At 49.2% G+C, this 16,480-nt stretch overlaps 1 protein-coding gene across 1 annotated transcript; it reads right to left on the reverse strand.

Moving 5' to 3' along the window:
- Window positions 1–766: 766 nt before the first annotated feature.
- LOC144941747 (uncharacterized) lies at window positions 767–16,093 on the reverse strand. The gene is made up of 2 exons (XM_078868159.1): window positions 15,742–16,093; window positions 767–7,548 (listed from the first exon to the last, which is right to left on the reverse strand). Exon 2 carries the CDS (start codon window positions 7,528–7,530, stop codon window positions 6,427–6,429), a length of 1,104 nt encoding a protein of 367 aa, XP_078724285.1. The 5' UTR covers window positions 7,531–7,548; window positions 15,742–16,093; the 3' UTR covers window positions 767–6,426.
- Window positions 16,094–16,480: the final 387 nt, after the last annotated feature.

Below are 16,480 nucleotides of genomic sequence, written 5' to 3' on the forward strand. Positions count from 1 at the left end.
AAGCTTGTGATCAAGCGAATGAGACGAATGGTAAAGTCCGAACCACGTTTGTAATAATTTTAAATACACGCGGAATATATTGACGCAGTCTGGAGAGCCCTTCATCCAGCAGTGGACTGACCATGAATGATCACGGTAAGAGAAATAGTGGCAACGAATTGATCATTGGTTAGTGCACTGCGCTCTAAAAATTATGAAGCCGGTGAAGTATGGTCAAACAAACCCATGACCGACACGGAATTGAGGAGGCCTACAACCAGTAGTGGAGTAAAAAAAAATGCGATATAAATATTGTGATGAAGTGGCGTTGGGATTTTAAAAGTTAAAATGTATATGTTATTAGGAGATTTTACCACATGTGGTTGGTGTTCGTGATGCAAAGTTGAACTGTGAATTGGTGTCACGGCCCAGCTCGTTAGCTGCTTGTTGTATAGGTTTACGGTTCTAATCCAGCGGCCGCCCCGATTAATATTGCAGGTATATTAACCGCTAAAATACTGTGCTGTGTGGACGGTGCAGATCTCGTAACGTTATTCGCAAGCGTAGGCCGTTGTGTGCTGTCATCATGGTCCAAATTTGAACGAATTAAACGGCAAAAAAACCCCACAATTACTAAATTTATACTTTACATAGCAGCATTATTCACCCCCATACTGCGAAAACCTGGCAGGATCATCTCCGAAAATAACTCCTGACAATCGGTGAGACTTTCGTGGGTAAACAAGGGGAGACGGTGGGGGGGGGGGGTAAAGGATTGCAAACACAATTTGAACACCAGTATAAGTTTATGTGATGGTGTATCATGGTTGTTTACAGACTCTTAGCTTAACAAGATTGGCTATTATCACCTGCGTGAGCCCCAACGCGACACACATCAACAACAACAACAAACAGGAACATAACAATAATAAGTAAAGTTACAAGTATTGGATAAATACCGTTACAATTCGATGCATAAAATCACGTTGTTTCCTCTGCGCAATATAATCTAAACAACGGAACCTCAATTATAGCTGTCAGTATAAAATTATACATGTGGTTTGTATATATAATCTGTAATACGTATAAAAACACGTAACATTTAACATTTGTTTTCAGTCCTCGACATTTCAATAAATACTGGCCACGTTCCCAAGAGGAAGGTGATACATTATGATGTAGAGACCCTGGTATTGGTTTCCTAATCACGGTAGCTGAGCATAGGCCCAAAACGCCAAGTGGCCCGCGACAAGCAGCACTGTTAAAAGTGTAATAGATACGAGTTGTTATTAATACGTTACTTTCTTAAATGGAGAGAAGTTGGAAGAACTTTTGGAAACGGAGACGATGATGATGATGAGTGGAGCAGTGCGAGGGAAGAAGCAGAAAGAGAATTGAGGTGACCTGCAGTCTGGTGAGTGGGTGGGTGAATTGGTGGGTGGGTGAATTAGTGAGTAGATGGGTGGGTGAATTAGTGAGTAGGTGGATGGTGGATTTAGTGAGGTGGGTGGGTGAATTAGTGAGTGGGTGAATTAGTGAGTAGGTGGGTGAATTGGTGAGTGGGTGAATTAATGAGTAGGTGGGTGGGTGATTTAGTGAGTAGGTGGGTGGGTGATTTAGTGAGTAGGTGGGTGAATTAGTGAGTAGGTGGGTGATTTAGTGAGTGGGTGAATTAGTGAGTAGGTGGGTGGGTGAATTAGTGAGTAGGTGGGTGAATTCGTGAGTGGGTGTGTTGTGACCTGCATTGTGGAATGAGACAAAACGGTGTCTGGTAGAACTGAGTCCCCAACATGAGTGGTGGAATTAACGAGTGAAGTTCACGGGAGACACTAATCATGGTGGCAGCGCTATAAGAGTGATAAGGAGGCGAATGACTGCCCCCTCATCGCTCTTTATCGGTGAGTGTTGGATCATCAATTACCCAGACTGCTGCTTCACGCTGAATTCTACCAAGGTATCCGTGATGTGGCAAACGTCAACACCCGTCCCATTCTTATACATACTGCTCGTTGTGTGTTTTACAACACAAGTTAACACACAATTCGTAACACGCGTGAACACACCATTTTCAGTTAAGTGGGTAACATTGTACAATGTCCACAATTTCCTGTCCCCCCCCCCCCATTATTTTATAGGCGAAACGTTTGAGAATAAATGACAAGTGGCGTAAAGTGATCGAATACGGTACAGTATTAAAATGGGGTGGCGCAGTGGTTAGCACGCCGTGCTATGAACCCAGCAGAACGGGGCTTGATTCCCGGCCAAGGCTAAGTGGCGAGTGACTTTACCAACCTGTGTTGACCAGCGTGGTGAACTACGGTCACACAACTCGTACAACCGACCCCCAGTGGGCAGGTATTCGTCCAGCAGTGGATCGATCAAGGGCCGTACATTATTAACAGACATAGCCTATTTATGTTCCTTTTAAGGCCACGGTATTGTTGTTGAATGTGTTATAGTTTTTTTGTTAATTTAATAACATCAGTTATTAAGGTTATGATATGCGCACCACGTGCACAAGTGAATTTACAAACATAACCAGCCGCAGTTAAACTAAACACGAGCTTTGACAAGTCAGGGGGCAACAGGCAATTGCGGACACCCGGTACAATACTATACATTGCTCTTGTCTTGACGTAATGAGGCATATTTGTATTATTTGGATAATTCTGTTGTGATTTGGTGAAGTACGGTCAAGCAAACCCCCACGACTTACACGGCATTGCCGAGGCCTACGTTGTAATTTGAGGAAACCTGAGTGTGCCTCAAAATAAAAAAAACCCTCGCAAACTACAGCAGCCTGTCGTGATCCTACTTGCTGTACTGTCTCCAACAACAGGCACCATCTCTGTCTTGCTGATGGAGTGGCTCACACAGACTCCCATCTCTAAGTGGTCCACCAACACCCACGACACTTTCTGAGGTGAAGGTGTCTGCCACCTTTGTCTTTCTTGGAAAATAACAGTGAAAGCAATGGGTATTTCCCCCGAATATTATCCTGATTGTTGCTATCGAGACTCGTTCGTAAATCTTGCAGACCAGCACATCCCTTCGTGTTCGAAAGCGGCCCGAGGAAGCGGATATCACAAGGCCACCTCTGAGATCCCTTCAACTGGCTGCAATTTCCCACCTGCCCTGCCACCGAGGGTAATATGCATGTCATAACGGTCAAAGCAATGTTTTGGCTTTGCAGCAGCTTGCGTTTAGCCAAATCGAAGTTTTAGATCCAAAGTCAATGTATTGGGGATTATTATTTTTTTGTTTTAAAATCCATCAATTCGCTACAATGGAGAAACCGGTTTTATCACGGGTGGCTGCACCCTAGAGTCGAACCCAAGTTTCCCAGCGGTGCCGGTTCAGCCTTTCTGACATCTTTGAGCCACTGGGCCACCTCCTCTCGTCTTGAGGAGTATTGTGAACGAAGGAAGCGTTATTTATTCTTTTTGTTGATCTCGCAGGTTGCGTTGGGGTCGTTATTATGCATAGATATATTTCTGTAATTAACGTGCTTTGCTCCCATACCCAGTTTAACGCCCCAGTTTACCAGCCTTACCTGGATAATAATCGGCGAGATATTAAAAGTCTTAAAAGAGATTTTATGCTCAAATCAGCAGAGAGGCGTCGGTCCTTATCTCCCATTTTACAGCCCTGCAGAGCCAGAGCCAGAGGTGGAGATGTCTCATTCCTTCGGCAGGGGGAGTCCATCCATAGGACAACCGCTATTGATTTCCCTGTAAATTTCTCATTTTATTGACCACCGGAGAGAGTAGGATGATGGGCTGATTCAACCCCCAACCACGATGTGAACTCGGAACATTTCGACTGCAGGACCACTCGTTTTGCTACTGAGCCACCTGGGCCAGTTAGTGCGAAGTTAATCCCCGTATATAGCATGTTGTGTATTCACACATACAAAATAAGTGTGTGTAGACATACATGTGTCACGTGTATGTGTGAGCACATACATTAACACAAAGGTACAATATAAGTTTGTGTGCAAGTGCATGCACGCTTACATAATACTGTACACATTAACACCTATGCATCTTCTATACGTGTTTGTATATGTGCGTGTGAACGTACATATATATACACGCATATGACATGGGATGTCATATGGACTGCTACGAGCTGGATCAGAAACATGGACCCTGACAATTAACAAAAAGTAAAAGTTGAACAAAAATGTGCAAAGAAGCGTGGAGAGGGGGGGGGGACCATGCTTGGTAACATACGGAAGTAGGAAGAGGAACGTGTCGCTTGGGACAATGCAGGGTGGAGACCTCGTGTTGTCTTGGTTGGGCAGGACACATCATCGCTACAAAGGATGCTAGCCGATGGACAAGACTGGTGATGGAATGGCAGCTAAAGGAGAAGAAGAGGACTCACATCGTGGAGGTGGAGCGATGAAATTGACTCGTGTGATGGAGCACTCGCCCCAACAGCCCATTAAAAAATGCGAGTCTCGCGGTTGACGATTGCTATGTGTAGTCCCATTGAGGATAATTTGAGGTGTCATTTTCTCAATTGCCAAATACGGGGGATCGTCTGTCTTTGTTGATCACGAGTGAGTGAAGAGTGGCGATGGAATATCTGCAGTGGTCGTCTGCTCAGGCGCGCTCCCTCCTTTGGGCTGCCACTCCGTTACCAGTCTCAGCCATCGGTCATTGTCGTCATCATCCTGTTAAGCCACGACGTCTCCTGCCCAAGCTGACGCTTTTCTTACCTGTCAAGGTTAATGTCACCGATTTGTGTTTGTTCTCTTCTATTCCATGCGTGTTCCTCTTCCTGTCTATCTGTGTGATTATGCGAGGGTAAGAGTACACATACACATGTACGGTGTGTAGTGTCGTATAAATCTTGCGTCGAATAAAAAGACTGCTATTAAGTTAAAAACGCGAATGCATAATTAATTGAACACAAGCGGTGTTCTGGGTTTCACCAGTCTAGTTTGCCAGATGTTAACCTAAAATAGTAGTCCACATGGGTACGGGATGATGACGATGATGATGACGCTTATGTTGATGTTAAAATAGCGTCATTGAAGTGTGGCGTATATTTGTTGAGCGTCCTGAGATAAGGTCACATTTAAATATTTTAGAAAATCCAAATTGTGTGTTTTGTGATACCGTTCATGGTGACAATTGCGATGATGGCTGGTGGTAGTGATGGTGATGTTCTTACAATAATGGCGTTGATGATTATCGTGATGATCGCTTCAAGGTGAACTCAAGAGACCAGGATGAGTCATGTGCAAGAGTCACCTGGGGCATTAGTCTGCTGCCAATAGGTGGTGGTGATTGCTGCTATGTATAGTCCTAATTGAGCCTAATGTGGTGTAATTTTCGAATTTGCCAAATTTCGACCCCTGACGCCGGCACATAATGGCCTACTTGTGCGAGTGACATCACGGGGAATCCGTAACGGCCACAGCGAAGCAGACAGCGCGTGGTATAATTGCGGTTATTGCGCACCGCAGTAATAACCAGGGAGGCCACTGGATTCGAACCGTGAACGATTGCAACAAGCAGCGCACATGCTACTGCTAGGCGATGTAGCCGTCCAATGACAGACATGATGTGGTGATGATGATGATGTTGATAATTATAATTACAATGTTGGTGATCGTTACGTCGCTAACAGTGGTAAGGATTTTACTGATGACATGCTATAATAATAGCCATGCCCATTTTCCATGAAATCCAGAGTCGAGAGACACTTTCTGGAGGGTTCTGCTACGTTGGGACGTTTGGCCAATACCATGAAGGAGCGTTGTTCGTGTGAAGCAAGGACATAATGCTCAAAGCTCCGTACAGATAGATTCATGCCATCTCGCAGCCCAAGCCTGGAACACCTGGTTATCCTAGTCAGTCTCCCATCAAAGTAATAACAAGGCACAACCCTGCTTAGCTTCCGAGATCGGACACAAACGAGGTGATTTGTTCATAGGCGACATTACCGCGTTATACACTGAACTCGTGATGACATTGCTGACCCTGAAGATTGCGATTGCGTTCATGTGATGACGCTGCTAATGACTTGTATGTATTTACGTTAAACTTCTTTCGCAACGTACGTAGCCAACCGGGCTAATTGGAGGTGCAAATGACAAGGAAAGTCATATAACGTCGCTCCCAACGATGATGATGATGATGAAGACGACGATAATCGTGCTGCTACGGCGGCCCAGTGACAAGTGCACCGTGGCCACAAACCCGGTGATCGAGTTCAGTTTTTTTCTGCCCACCGCTAACATCGTCCACCAACGTGGGCCCCCCGTGACGTGCGGTCGATCGGCTGAAAAGCTTCCGTCGGACAATCCTTACGTAATCCACGCGGCTTGGAGGGGGGGGGGGGGGAGGCCTTCGTCCAGCAGTGGATTGACAAAGGGGCTGTACAATTAAATTTAAGCAAGGGTGGCGGCAACGACCGACGGCAGCGCGCCGCTCACGTGCCCACCAGCACCTGCATGATCTGGTCTAGCTCGTTAAGGTCTTGCTTGCCAGACGCCGCCGCCGCTCCCACACCGCCCCCGTCCCCCATCGTCCCTTCTGCCGGCGCTGCCACCGCCACTGCGGGCTTGGCGCAGTCGCCGCCTCCCTGCAGGTGCAGCGCGGCCGCAGCCGGCGAGAACGGGTCAAAGTCGTACATGGACGTGTCGATGTCCGAGAAGGCTCCATCCAGCGAGAGGTCGCACAGGAAGCCCGACGGTTCCGTCACCATCGCTGCGGCCGCAGCAGCCATCAGCTCGACGCCAGACAGCCGAGCGGCGCCACCGACGCCGCTGTCGTGAGGCCGATGCCCCTCGGCCCAGGCGGTGGCCGTCGGCGCAACCCGAGGGCCCCAAGCGGCGGCTGGCAGCAGCGCGGTGAGACACGGGCCTGGCGGCGAAGAGGAGGCAAGGACATTGCCGGTGCTTTCGCCGGCACAGTCAGGATTCGCCGGAGTGGCACGGCAACTGCCGTCCGCGAAGTCCAAGAGCGGCGCCGTCACGCCGAACCCTCCCAGGGCCTCGCCGCTCGCCTCCAGCACGGACGACGGCGTTAGCGGCGGCGTGAGCGAGCGGAACGGTAGCGGCTCCAGCTCCGGATCGGGGTGAGCCGCCCGGTCCGATCGTTGGTCCTCGGGGTCGTCGTCGACGCCGCAACCCGGCTCGGCATGCACGACCCGCAGCGTGTTGGCGATGAGCACGGAGCGGCGCAGGCAGGGCTCGGCGGCCTGGCGACACGCACGCAGCTTCCCCAGAGAGAGCGCCAGCACCGAGGCTCGGAGCGCGATGCGCTCACTCGCGCCATGGTCGCTCGCGCCGTCCCACCAAGGCGCCAGAATTGGCGCCATCTTTGCAGTCACGGCATCGTCCTCAAATTCCGGCAGGTCCGGAAGGGCTCGGGGGTCTGGTGCGTCGAACGGGCACCACTCCCGGTCGATGCCGTTTGACTCGGAGCGCCGGCGACATTTGTCGATGGGGCCCCCGTCATCGGCGTCGTCCTCCTCTTCCTGTTCGTCATCGTGGCGGCACAGCTTGCGCTTGAAGGCCCGGCCGCAAGGCATCAAGGGGTGAACGGACGACTGTGGGAGGAGATGGTGGGGGACATGACGAACACTGTTAAGTACAAATTAAACAATAATTTCTCCCGTACACCCCCCCCCCACCCCATTGTATCACAGTTGTGCTATCGGCAGAATGTCACGACAAAGAATTCAGTTGGCACCCGCGCACGGCAGTGAAACTCTTCGTGCTGAAGAAATAGCCTGTGGAGGTGGATACTACAGAACTAGTCTCTGATAACCCTCTCGAGTGACCACTCCTGCTCACATTAGGGGGCAGCGCTTCTGGCTGTGGCATAGAGGACAAGTGGCTTTCTCATCCTTTACACAGTAGAGGACGCAATTTCCTACACGCTGCTATTGTTGCATGTCAAATGGTGATTTTAATCTTCACAGCTGGAAGAGTAAAACCGAATTTAACGCAATGTTTAGTGTAGTTGATGATTGGACCAAGACCATCAGCGTGCTACACTTGTGAACCACGGTAGAAACACTGGTTGCACGGCTAAAATCCGGATTCGAGCCCAGCATCTCAACGGAGCAAGTTTAGTGTCTCGGACCGTTGAGCCTCCCGGCCTCCTCCTCTTTGTATTTTTTCACGCATCATAATACTGACCTAAAGTCGTCAAATTGTGACTTAATAATAATCCAAATCGTCGTTTAATCATCAAATATCTAAGAGAGTCGAATCGTTACAATCGTACAAGATAACTTCCATCTGTGCGGCAATAAGCTGTGGTGCTCAGTCGAGGCAGTATAGCAAGCAGGAAGGATGCCGACCTAATCCATGTGCGCATTTTGCGTCAATCCAGCCACGCAGATGCATAAACCTACTTGCTGTACTGCCACCAATGAGCCGGCCGGCCGAAAACCTCGCGTCGAAGTCTGGGTAAGGTGTCTCGGAAGCGCAGGGTGAAATCTGACTTGAGAAGAGAGAAAGAGGGAGACTTTTGAAAAAGTAAGAGAGAAGTCAATTGGTCGTCTACGTGCGGGTATGTGAGCCCCCGGTTCGCGCGGCGATGGAAAGAGTGGGAGCACGAGAGAGCGGGCGGGAGTGAGTGCGGGCGGGTGGGCAGGCGAAGCGGGCCTATGCGCGGGAAAGCCATGTTGGGGTCACGGCAGGGAGAGGCACAGACTGTACACTCTGCTTCAGTGCACTTTCACATGCTGTACCCAATCGGGGTGGGATCTTACAAGGTGTACCCAATGGAATAATACACATTAAATGTGTACTTGAAATTTACTTTAACAAGCTGTACCCAGTCAAGATGAGATTTCACACTAACCCAGTAAGGGGTTAGATTTCATAAATGGTACCCAATAGGGGTTAGATTTCACAAAGGGTACCCAATAGGGGTTAGATTTCACAAAGGGTACCCAATGGAATAGTCGACACTACACCTTTCCTGCACATGTATTTGATGTACCCAGTGGAAGTTTGCTTTTTGAAGGTGTTTGTAATAGAATAGTAGACGCTACACACTGATTAAGCGCACTTTCACATTGTGTCCCCAACGTGGGGTGGGTTTTCACAAGGTGTACCCAAGGAATAGTAAGACTGTCATCTAGGTGCACATTTACAATGAGTATCCAATGAAAGTGAGCTTTCACAAGGCCCCAAAAGTTCAAGCTTCATAAATAGATCACTACATAAATAAATAATATTTGTTAAAAAACACATGAAATGTATTTTCTCGTCGAAATATCAATAAAATGCCAGTTTTCGCGTCTCCTTCGTCAGTCTATGGGTCCTGAGTCAAATCGGTTTCACTCGACCGGTTTATTTTTCTTCTTGTGAAACGAGATGGCTATTGGCAGATCCACTCGAAAACAAGCGGGACACAAACCCATCGAACCACAACAACAAACAGAACAACAACCACGCAAAACAACAACGACAAACTAAAGTCCACAGCACAAAGAAGTCTTCTCCACTTGTTTGGCTGACTCAGCTATAGGAGCAGCAGCAGCAGCCCCTCCCCACGCCCGGGCCCCTGCTCGACAGCCGCGAGTAATGTGCTACAGCTGGCGACGGAAGGAAGTGTGCGGCTGTAGTAGAAGTGGAGCTGGGCTCATAGCCGAGCTGTCCACAGCACGGCTCAGGTGGTGGTGGTGATAGTGGTCAGGGCTGTGGGGTTGTGGCAGCTATGCGACCATTAAAGATATGAGACAATTACGGATGAGATAATAGCTATGAGATCACAATAGCTGTGAGATCATGACAGCTAAGATTATAGCGATGAGATCACAACCGCTATGCGATCATAGCGATGGGATCACAATAGCTAAGATCATTACAGATTGATCACAACAGCTAAGATTATAGCGATGAGATCTCAAAAACTGACGTCACAACAGCTATGATAATTACAGAAATGTGAATGTGACAGATATGAGATTGGAACTGCTTAGTTTTTAACAGTTATGAGATTACAGCTGTGAGATTATTTCAGCTTTGAATTATGTGTTATAACGTTACAGCTTTGAGGAAATCATAGCTATGAATGAATTACTGCTACGAATTACAGCTATGAGATTATAACAGCTATAAATAAATTGTGATTATTGATGATGAATTACTGACTATATAGTCCATCTTGAGTCAATCAAACAGAACTAGCAGTCGTGAAGTGTGCTGCTCTGAGTTTCAAGTCTCATTTTCAGGAGAGTCCTGCCCTGCGAAGTTTGGCCACTTTTTTTTGTACCGTATATTTACAAACATAGATTCCGTCATTATCATTGTCAAGAATAATGACCGAGTGGCAGCCAAGCAGTGGAATTCATCCGAGAGGAAGTCCATAAAAGAGAATGAGCGATGAAATCAACTCGCGTGGATCATTACATCGCAGGATCGCAAGAGATGACGCAACCTTGGGGAGGCCTTTATCCAGCACTGGATGGAGCATGGCTGATGATTATTTAAATAACATCACACTCAAAAGTGGTCTGCCAGCTCTAAGCGAGAAATGGGCACAACATTTTCATTGAGTCGGTGATGCTCGAAATTCCACATTATCGTGGCCGGGGCCAGGAAATCCTAATTTTAAGTCTTTTTTTGAAGATTGCCTATTTGCCCAAAACGTCACTTATATAGTTTTTATTATTATTTGAAGACTGCAGCATTCTTGACAAATGTGTCCAGCGCTCATTGACACCCATGACTGCCGCCATATCACTGTCATCAGCGGCTATTTTCCATCCACTGCTGGATGAAGGCCGCCCCTGTTACGTGCGGAACGTGTATGCGCGCACGCGCTCATTCACTGGAGGCGGCTAGCCCGGGTGAGCGGTGCATGCGTCACTCATCGGCTGGTCGTCACCGGGCGTTTGAGTCATCGCCCACGGCTACAACGCGGAGAAGTCGAACAGCCGGCCAAGAGAGATGAGCGCTGGAGTGAAGTGTTGGTGAACCGTGAACATCACACACACATGCAGTATATACACGTACAGCAATGAATTAGCGAATCTATTTGTGCGGATTTTGGTCGCCACCATGTATACAGCACATTTGGTTTTCTTTTCCCGTGGGTTCTCCAGATTCTCTCCCATGCGAAGCCATACTCTCATCACCGATGGAATTCAGGTCCAAACACCCCAGAGTTGGAGCAACCCTCCTAAAAAAAGTCTTGAGACTCAGTGAGGGTGTCCTGGATGAATAATGGGCATTGTTATTTTTGCCGTTTAGGGACTGGGTTCGGTATAGAGGTGAGTGTTAGGATGGGCTTTAGAGACAGGATTTGTGTTAGGATAAAATAGACTAACAGAACACAAAGACTGACATCGGGCCCATTGATTAACATAGAGCTCAGGCTAACATAGGGCCCATAAACCAACAGATTCCATAGGCTGACATAGGTCCCATAGCCTAACATAACCCACAGACTTAAATCGGGCCCATAGACTAACACGGGGCCCAAATACTGACACGGGCCACAGGCTAACATAGGGCCCCATAGACCAACATTCCATAGACTGAAATAGGCCCCATAGCCTAACATAACCCATAGACTTAAATCGGGCCCATAGACTAACATAACCCATAGACTTACATAGGGCCCATAGACTAACACAGGGCCCAAATACTGACACAGGGCCCACAGACTAACGCAGTGTTGCGGGTAGGATTGGGTAATGCTTCCCTTGGCCACACGACGTTGGCGTTTACTGGGTTCCAACAACTCAACTCTCCCTGGAACCAACCCCAGCTCTCCCGACTTGTTTTCGGGTCGTACCGCGTGGTTTTTTTGGCACGACGTGAGACGCTTCGCTCTGCGTGCTATGAGCTTTTTCAGGAGCTGAATCAATACCTTTTTCCGGGACATGACACCGAACGGCGACAACGCGATGTCATTCAAACGCATACAGAGAATTGTAGAGCAGCACAAATGCGGAAACGCGAGCACATTCGGAAACCACGATTGTTATTCAGAGAGACCAGGTCTCTTCTTAGGGACCAGGTCTCCTTTGGGGAGCAGCTGCCAGCCTCGGTGTCAAACCCAATCGCCCCCCCACCACCCCATTCCGAGCAACTGAGCAAAGAGACGAGCAGATGGGAGAGTGAGCAGACAGCAGAGAGGAGGTCAGCAGAGTCAATACCCAGACAAAGATCTCCCGTGTAGCCTACACAGACTTTTGGGGCAAGTGCTGTTAGCGAGCACCTATTAAGGTGGCAAACGGGCGTGAGGAGGGGCTGGGGTGTGGTCAGAACTCCCCCCCCCGGCCGCCTTTGTCTCCCCGGTGCTGATTTTTACGTGCACCGTGGAGATGGAGCGATTAAATCAGCTGGCTCGTGCACAGGAGCACGATGGATTTTGGCATCGCAGGACCGTGAGGGATGGTGACCACTTGGGGATGCATTCATCCAGCAGTGGACGTAGGGCAGTGGGTGTCTTTGAGATATCGTAGCACCCGTTTGACTATTTTAAAATCCAATTGTGTATAAATAAATGTTCGACATTGCGTTGCGTGCTGCATATATCCACAGCTGCGTGGGGTGGTGACGGCACAGTGCTTGGCGCACCACCGTACCAACACGGCCACTGGGAGTGGGACTCCCGGCCACGGTTAACATCAGTGGCGAGCGGTATCTAAAACCGGTCCCAGGCAGCCCCTTCACGCGACCAGCGTGGTGAAGTATGGTCTGACAACCCCAGCGACGGCTTTGGGGGGGGGTCTTCATCCAGCAGTGGACTAGCAAAGGGCTGCAGATTATAGATTATAATCACATTACATTGTCATTTGCATTTATTTCATTCATTCACTGCATCTTCTTCCTCGTGTAAACATGGCTTGGTTGTCATTCACAATTGTGGCCCTTAGCCAGTGATATAAATTCCACATTCGTATGACGGGGCCGCATTTTACCTACATAAACGCCATAATATATTGCCATTACTTACAACTCTTGGTCCATCCACTGCTGGATAAAGACATTTTGCCATGCCGATCAGGGGGAGGATATTTGACCCTACTTCACTATTCTGGTCGCTGCTGGTTAGTGATGGTGGGGATGTGAAGGGGGGCCCATAACACGTTCTGATCCCACTCGCTACTGATGGGAGCCGTGGTTTATAGCGCTAACTGCTGCACCAGCCCTATATATATGCATACGTACAATATTGTACATTGCGCGATCAGACTTAAAACAATGGCACATCTTTACCGAGGAAATGATCAAGAATCTGTTTTTCAGGAGGGCCCTGCTACATTGGGATGTGTGGGCACTACTTCTCGTCATGGGCGGGTGTTGAGTGTGACGCGAATGCTGCTAAAAAGCAGACACATGCCTCTCTTAACGGTTACTAGTGGCCAAGTTTAATTTGTCTAACCAGTTGAGAACTCTTAAGACACCAGGTTAGTCTCATTCGCAAGTGACCTTTGCGAGACTGACACTCACGTGGTACAGTACAGTGCATACAAGAGACAAAGACCACCCGTGTAGCCTGCAACAGGCTTAGGGCAAGTGCTGTTAGCGAGAACCTGTTAAGGAGAGCACGATACACCTGTGAAGGGGGGGGTGGGGGGGCAGAATCACAACCGGCCGCCTTTGTCTCCCCAGTGCTGATGTTTACACACCACACCGGTTACTCATTTAAGGCCGAGATGTCGTTAGGGCAGGCCCCATAACCGGTTCAGAAAATCATCATCGATGTTGGTTGTGAATGGTAGAATCGAATTCGTTACACAGTGCAGTGCGAACCACTGCGCCACCACTCCCCCCCCCTCTCAACACGCAGTACACAACGCTGTGGACACAGCCCAACGTTGCCACGAGTGAGTGGGGGATTACGGAGCACCGCGTGAACCCGAGTACAAGACGTACAAAGAGGAACAGAGAACACCGCTGCACACACACAGCTGTAGGCACACACACACACGACGGTAGACACACGTTAGCGAGCACATACACATTTAAGGCTGAGTCAACCTAAGGGAGGCCCAGGATCGGTGCATATAGTCGCCACTGTTATGAGCAGAAAACGATTATCAGGCCGTCGAGTTCGTAGCGCGGTGCGTTAACCACTGTGCCACCGCTCCCTACAAAGACAAAGATCCCCCGTATAGTCATAACAGACTTTTGGGGCAAGTGCTGTTACCGAGCACCTATTAAGGCCGGCACGGCACACGAGGGGTGGTTTGTCCAGCACTAAGCCAGGCCGCCTTTGTCTCCCAATTTCGCATCAGTTATCGATTTAAAACTGAACCGACCTAGATGGAGGGCCCAAGACCAGTTTAGATGTCGCTCGCCACTGACATTAGCCACGAGGGGCAATCAAACCCAGAGCGCAGGGTGAGGGGGGAGTTCCTAGCGCAGTGCGCTAACCACAGCGCCACCACTCCACCCCATTAAAGGGCCCCAACCAAGGGCGGGCTTGAGGTTCGCGGTTGGCTTCCAGCGGCCGCTCTGGTTAATACTGCGGCTATGACAACCCAAAAAAAATAGGACCCGTGACGTCAGTGGCAAAAGTGGCCCACGGTCCAAATTTAAATATTTACCCGCAAATGACTCAATTGGGATGTAAAGTGCTGAGCAATCATCGTCCTCCTACCGCTACGAAGTTGGTGGGTACCCTCCTGAAAAAAACCCAGTCATGAGAACTCAGTGATGCCCTCCTGGGGGTAAATAAGCATAATTCATATACAAATATATAAACAACCACAAAAAGATAGAGACACAACACCACATACACACAGATGTACACACACGCATAATAACGCTGTAGTCAACTTTTATGCAGCTGCAGTCATACAAACAGCACCCCCTACAAGCTGAAAATTACCAACACCGAAGATTCAAACCACGACAAATGATATAAAAACTTAAATTCTAAGATTAAAATGTAATCAGAATTTGACGCCACAGCAAAAATGATACCACAAAACTCCGAGACAAGACACCCCAGACATACAAAAGTCAAAGATCCCCCGTGTAGCCTTCAAATACTTTTAGGGCAAGTGCTGTTCGCGAGCACCTATGATGGCCAGTACGGGACGAGGGGGGGGCAGCACCACGCCCGGCCTAGTGGCGATGTTTCTACACCGCACCGGCTACTCATTTGAGGCTGAGTCGACCTAGGGGAGGCCCAGGACCTGTTCAGATAATCGTCACCGGTGTTGGCCGTGAGCGGGAATCGAACTCGGTTCGCCGGGTCCGTAGCTACACAGCTCACGAACCTCTCCCCACACAAACACACAGACGTACACAGATACGCAGACACACGTATGTACACATACAACCAACACACACAACTATTCCCCAGTCTGTATGCATGGTAGACACGTACACAGACAAAGGTCCCCCGTGTAGCCTCCACATACTGCCGGGGCAAGTGCTGTTAGAGAGCACCTATGAAGGTCGGCACAGCGCACAAGGAGGTGGTGAGACTCGGCTCACGCCCGGCCACCTTTGTCTCCCCCGGTTGTGATGTTTTCACAGCGCACCAGTTACACAATTAAGGTCGAGTCGACCTAGAGAGGTTCCAGGACACGCTCGGATGTCACTCGCCGCTGATGTCAGACACGGCCGAAGTTCCAACTCGAGTCGCAGTGCAGCGCGCTAACCACTGTGCCACCGCTCCCCACGTTATAGACACAGACACAGATCCCCCGTATAGTCTTGGGAGACTTTTGGGGCAAGTGCTGCTAGCGAGCACCTATTAACACCGGTACGGCAGACACGCGAATATACAAAACCAGCTTTGGTGACGAACTCACCCTTCAAGGCGATGTTGGTCGGACGGATGATGATGTTGTTGGTTTGAAGAAGATGATGATGTCGTATAGTCGGATGGTGGTGACGATGATGTTTGCGGTTGGACGGTCGAGATGGTTATGATGGTTGGTAGTGATGATGTTGTTTGGATGGTGGTGGTGGTGATGATGTTGTTTGGATGGTGGTGGTGGTGATGATGTTGTTTGGATGGTGGTGGTGGTGATGTTCGGTTGGTTGTATGACGGTGATGATGATGAGTCAGTCTGTATCCGAGCACCACAGTAAAACCTTTCCGCCTTTGTCTCTCCTCCCCCGCTCGGCGTGTCTCACGTTTGAATGGCTCTGTTGGTTGGAGTCCTCAGGCAAAGGGAGGGGGGAGGGGGAAGTGAGGGGCGGGGGGGAAGTGAGGGGCGGGGCAGAGCGGGGGGGAACCGGGAATGAGGGGGCGGGGGTGAAGGAGAACGCCGTGACGTCACAGGTCTCAAGGGACCCTGCGTCACCAGCCGACGTCACTCGCTGGGAGCCTTGCCAGATGAGAGGTTTTTTTACCTTCAAACGTGCACATCGGCGGTGTTAAATCAAAGGTTTTTTTTTGGTCAAACCTTCACCTATTACCTCCAGATTTAAAATGCAGTATACATTCACGGACCGCTTACGCTAATCCACTGCTGGATGAGGACAGCCTCCCCAAGTCAGAGGGGAGTTGGTTGACCACCCTTCAGGGTTGATTTTGACCGTGAA

Source organism: Lampetra fluviatilis, chromosome 25 (assembly GCF_964198595.1).
Source record: "Lampetra fluviatilis chromosome 25, kcLamFluv1.1, whole genome shotgun sequence".
In the NCBI taxonomy this organism is placed as follows: Eukaryota; Metazoa; Chordata; class Hyperoartia; order Petromyzontiformes; family Petromyzontidae; genus Lampetra; species Lampetra fluviatilis.